Below are 5,000 nucleotides of genomic sequence, written 5' to 3'. Positions count from 1 at the left end.
AAAATGGTAAAACTGAATATCTTAAATCCAAAGGAGTATAATGTTGAGCGAAAATAATGTACAGTGAACAAGACAACATGAGGTAAAAAAGGGAAGTGCATTTGTGCAGAAACACAAGTATTGTTGCATAGGACTGCAATGACGGAGACTCCATCGGAATTCATCCACTACAGTACGAGAATCTAAAACCGCCCTGGGGCTCTTATATCGCTACAGCTATCTATGGACACTGTCATAAGGTAAGTGCCTTCTATCTGGGAGACGCCTGAGCGCAGCTCCGGGCGCTGGCGAGAGCCGAATACCTTGCTGAGATCCGCCGACGTGTCGTCCGAGATGTCGAAGACGTCCGTGGAGTGGGGCACGTCGTGCTCCGTGTCGAACTCGTCGAACGAGTCCTCGCCGCTGGAGGACCCGAGATCGTCGACCTCCTCGCGCTCGGCGATGGGCGCCGCCTTCCCGCCGCCGATGCGCCCCAGCGTCTCGAGGTGCTTCTCGGCCTTGACGGCGATGGAGGCGGCCGAGGTGGAGCGCTGCGACCGGTACGACAGCGCGAGGGAGCGGTCCGGCGAGTCGTCCCGCACGCCCGGCGTCCGCGACTTCGCCCGCGAGCCGGAGCGGGACTGCACCACCTTGGCGAAGCGGTCGAGGGCGTGGTCGCTCTTCTGCAGGAATTGGTTGATCTGGCGGGAAAGGCTGGAGGACTGCGTGTCCGAGATGGCATGGGCGGGCTGCACCTCCAGGTGCTTGTGGACGGTCGACTCCTTGCCCATCCGGAAGGTGAAGCCCGCATTGTAGACCACCGGGTCGCTGTCGACGTCTTCGTCAGGGTAGTGTCGCGGCATGGAGAGCCGGGCGTGCCTCTCCGCCGCGGGGTAGTCGTGGGCTCGGGAGTAGGGCGAGGGCGCAGGAGAGCTGCCGTACCCCCGGTATCCTGCCGGAGCATGGCGGGCCACAGGGGCGGGGACGTAGCCCATCTGTGCGTGGCCGCCTACAGGCATGTTGTAGGGAAACCGAGGCTTCGGAGGAGGACTGAGCACCCGCCGCGACTGGGGGCTGTAGTAGGGCCATGGTTCCTCCAGCTTGGGGAAGGGTTGGTACTGGGGATGGCCACGGCTGTTCATGGCGGGGGAGCGTCTCACTCAGGTCCTCATGGCACTCATGGTAGCGAGAACCGCCGCGCGCACTCCTTTCTTCGTGCACCCCAACACCACACTGTCGCGCCGCCAACGTGCCACCCTAAACTTAGCATGCCCCGTGCCCTGCCCGTTCCCTACTTCGCCCCGCTCCCCGTCCGTCCCCGCGCAAACGCACGCCGCGCCGCTAAACAAAAACAAAACGGGAAAAATAAACCCCATGCGGTCGCCTCCGCTTCAAAAAAAAACGTCGCTTTATTTCGCTTCTTAAACGTGTCCCACGATCTTCCATTATCGCCGATACACGTGCGGCAAACTTACAAACGTCACCTCTTCCTCCTTACAAACCTGACACGTGGCCTCCGCAATGCACGCGAGGCTAACTAGACACCCAGGCCTCTACTTGGGCCGAATTGCTCACTTTTATTCTCAATGGTTTCCCTGCTAGTCCTTGCCTGGCATCCTCTCCTCAAAATCCTTGCCCAGTCTCTTTGTCTCCGCTTTATGCCTCTGTACTTTTTCGCCAAACGAAGAGCCCACTGACGTCATCAGCCAACCAGGAAAGGAACTGTTTGTGTTGTTTGTGTCTTCTTCTCTTGCCTTTAACAACCTCACCTTTCTCACAACACCCGAGACACATTCCAGAAAGCGTAGATCATATTGCTAAAATTCCGCCTCGTGTTCGCGCCTGCCGCGTGACAAACACACCCCAGTGTCAAGGCACGCTCATCTGCCATACAGCTCATTAGAGATCCAATCCTTAATTGAAAGTCAAGTGATAAATTTATCAGGAAAATAGCGTTCGGCAACTCAAAATTCGGTCTGCTCTTCCCCTAACGAAATGTAGATTTAATCTCAGTCTTACACGGTTTCGTTTGTCTTTTGTTTCGATTTTCTATTTCGCCTGCGTCCTCCTTGCGTAACCGGAGAGACGCCGACGCCCAAAGGTAAACAAACCGTCTAAATTTCGAGTCGTCGCCGTCCGCCCTCACGCCCGCCCGACAGCGCTACTCGCCCCCGGCGCCCCGCCATTCCCAGGCAGACCCTCGGCCTTGGCACCCCCCATCCCCGGCCGGCAACCTTGGGCAACCGGGCAACGACGTGCGCTATACCTCATCCCGAAAGCCCCTTTCCGCGGTGCCACGTAGCACTAAGAACCGCCTTCGAAGAGAGTTACTATGCCCCGGAGAGAGAGAGAAGCAGACGTGTTTTCTCCCCTGGCGGCACCCGGGACCCCTTCTGCTCAGTAAGCAGTGCCAGGGGAATGCAGGGGGGGGGGGGGGGTCGCCGTTCGGAGCAGCCTCGTCGCCGGCCTGGGGTCAGCGGGTCTGGCGTGACCTCTTTGGATTATTACAGGTGAGCCAAGTCCGTGAGGTGAGGTGCGTCCGTCGGCCATTATAAATGACATCAAACGGTATAAAGGCGTTTAAATTCATTTTAAATAGGGGGAATGAGAGAGGACGAGGAATGCCACGAAAGCAAGCCTCACTTCCGGCCGAAGGGCACCCAAAAGGGGAAGAGAGGGAGAGGGAGACAAAGGGGGAATGAGGGAGAAAGGCGTAACATCGTGGTATTTCCGTCAATAACTTCGATCTCACTTTCAAGCCAGTACAAAAAAGTTATTTTCGTCCCGGGAATCCAATGCAACATCGGTAAAAAGCTGACCAACAGCAATGATAAGAAATTACCATCGCTTTTCTTCCGTCTGATGATTTTATTCGCTCGTGGCGATGCTTGCACAGAACACACGTGCTAAGAGATCCAATGCGCACGGAACCCCTTACAACAACACCGAACTTGCCACCCATGACCTCAAGAAAGTGAAGCAAAAGAGGGAAGCATATACACATGTCAGATAAGAATATCCCCACCGACTCTGCCTGCCTGCCTGCCTGCCTGCCTGCCTGCCTGCCTGCCAGCCTGCCTGCCTGCCTGCCTGCCTGCCTGCCTGCCTGCCTGCCTGCCTGCCTGCCTGCCTGCCTGCCTGCCTGCCTGCCTCAATCTTCAATCCTTTTAATCCAAATTCTTGAATAATCGAATCTAACTTAATTAATTCATCCTAGTTCACAAACCCTTTCCTTGACCGCCATTCGTTATTTCACACAAGAGATTTCAGTAGGCTTAAGTAACATCAAATAATCAAAATGCATTTCTCGTAGTAATAATGCCTCATTTTATCACCCGACCACGGGGGTAGGATACATTCATAATGAATGTGAGCGATGTATCTTAGCGATGTGATCATCGAATAAGAGAGGAAGAGATGGAAGGGGACAGGGCGTGGAGAAGCGGGCAAGGCGCACCGGCAGAAAGCGAAGAGGGAAACAGGCAAAGGTTAGAGAAGAGCGGGAGCGAACAGGGAGAGTTAGGGAGGAAGAGATAGTGAAGAGATATAGACAGACAGACCAGACAGACAGACACACACACACACACACACACACACACACACACACACACACACACACACACACACACACACACACACACACACACACACACAACCCCTAAAATAAACCCAGTACAAAAACAATATCACCGTCACATACCTGCCGCCGTGTCTGTGCCCCGATCCCCCTATCCCTTCGGCGTCTCCTGCGTCGGCAAAAGGGGGGCGATATGGTGGCGAGACAACGAGAACCTTCTTCCGCTCTCCATCCTGGCATATCTGAACAGCCTAACGCGGCACAATAATAACCACACACAAATGCTCTTTCGAGACATCAAAAGAAATTAATAATAACAATTAAAAGATCTACTCTCCATGGCGCTGCATTACCTGCCTATCGAAAAACCTTGGTCTCATATCCAAAATTGAAAAAAGATAAACAAATAAATAAATAAAATATATGAATAAATAAAAGCCACACAAATAAATAGATAAGAACAAAATGCCTAACTCACCCTCGCCTCCAGCCTGTCATTGTCGTGCTTCAACTGGCCGCGCTCCTTCTCCACCTTGTCCAGCCGGGCCCGCAGCGTCTCCAGTTCATCCTGCGGAGGCAAAACGAAAGAAGCGTTACTTGGGCGTGTCATTAGGGTGTTGCAGGGGCGTGTTAAAAGGGCATGTTACTTGGTGTGTTACAAAGACGTTACTTGGGAGCGTTACTACAGTGTCTAAGTAACGAGTGTTAAAAACTAGAGCATGCTTGTTACGGGTGCTAAGATAAATGCTTTTATCAAGTATGAATAACAATACCACTGCTTAGACTACAAGTACAAAAGCTCCTCCCGTATAAGGAATAAACATTTCGAAGCAACATTTGAGAATGTATGACAATTTCATGAACCCAACTGCCCCATTTCTGCTGAATGCGGCGTCGCTGACGGACAAGCATTGGCAGATCTCGCCAGAGGGTCCTATGTCATGTTGAGTTTACGCAGAGGAACACTAATTATCATGCATGTGACACGAACGTCGAACTATCTGCCAGCGAGGTAAATTATTGGGCCTTAAATTTCCAACAAAATGTGCCTGTGAGAACTTTAGGTTACATACTGTGCGAACCCATGCACTCACCTACGCAACCGTGCTCACACGTGCACTCGCTCTCTCTCTCTCTCTTCCTCTCCCTCTCTCTCTCTCTCTTTCCCTCTCCCTCTCTCTCTCTCTCTCTTTCCCTCTCCCTCTCTTTCTCTTTCTCTCCCTCTCACTCTTTCTCTCCCTCTCTCTCTCTTTCTCTCCCTCTCTCTCTCTCTTCCCTCCCTCCCTCCCTCCCTCCCTCTCTCTCTCTCTCTCTCTCTCTCTCTCCACACACTCACACACACACACTCACACACACACACCACACACACACACACACACAACACACACACACACACATATGATATAATACTAATATATATACATACATAAACTACATAATACAT

At 52.7% G+C, this 5,000-nt stretch overlaps 2 protein-coding genes across 3 annotated transcripts in view; both read right to left on the bottom strand.

Moving 5' to 3' along the window:
* The window catches only part of LOC119595822 (nucleolar protein dao-5-like), a 26,429-nt gene extending 25,150 nt beyond the window's left edge, over window positions 1–1,279 (bottom strand). The window contains exon 1 of one of the 2 annotated variants that reach the window (XM_037944999.1): window positions 303–1,279. In XM_037944999.1, coding sequence (XP_037800927.1) covers window positions 303–1,121 — 819 coding nt within the window. In that variant the 5' untranslated portion in view covers window positions 1,122–1,279. The remainder of the gene's footprint in view (window positions 1–302) is intronic. The other variant, XM_037945000.1, reaches the window with a different exon arrangement.
* The window catches only part of LOC119595821 (unconventional myosin-XVIIIa-like), a gene marked incomplete in the record, with an annotated part of 169,007 nt that overhangs the window by 53,535 nt on the left and 110,472 nt on the right, over window positions 1–5,000 (bottom strand). The window contains 1 exon segment of the mRNA XM_037944998.1: window positions 4,035–4,124. Coding sequence (XP_037800926.1) covers window positions 4,035–4,124 — 90 coding nt within the window.

The sequence above is a fragment of the Penaeus monodon genome, chromosome 36, assembly GCF_015228065.2.
Source record: "Penaeus monodon isolate SGIC_2016 chromosome 36, NSTDA_Pmon_1, whole genome shotgun sequence".
NCBI classification, from domain to species: Eukaryota; Metazoa; Arthropoda; class Malacostraca; order Decapoda; family Penaeidae; genus Penaeus; species Penaeus monodon.
Note: the sequence above shows the minus strand (reverse complement) of the source record. Positions and strands in the feature narration are given on the sequence as shown.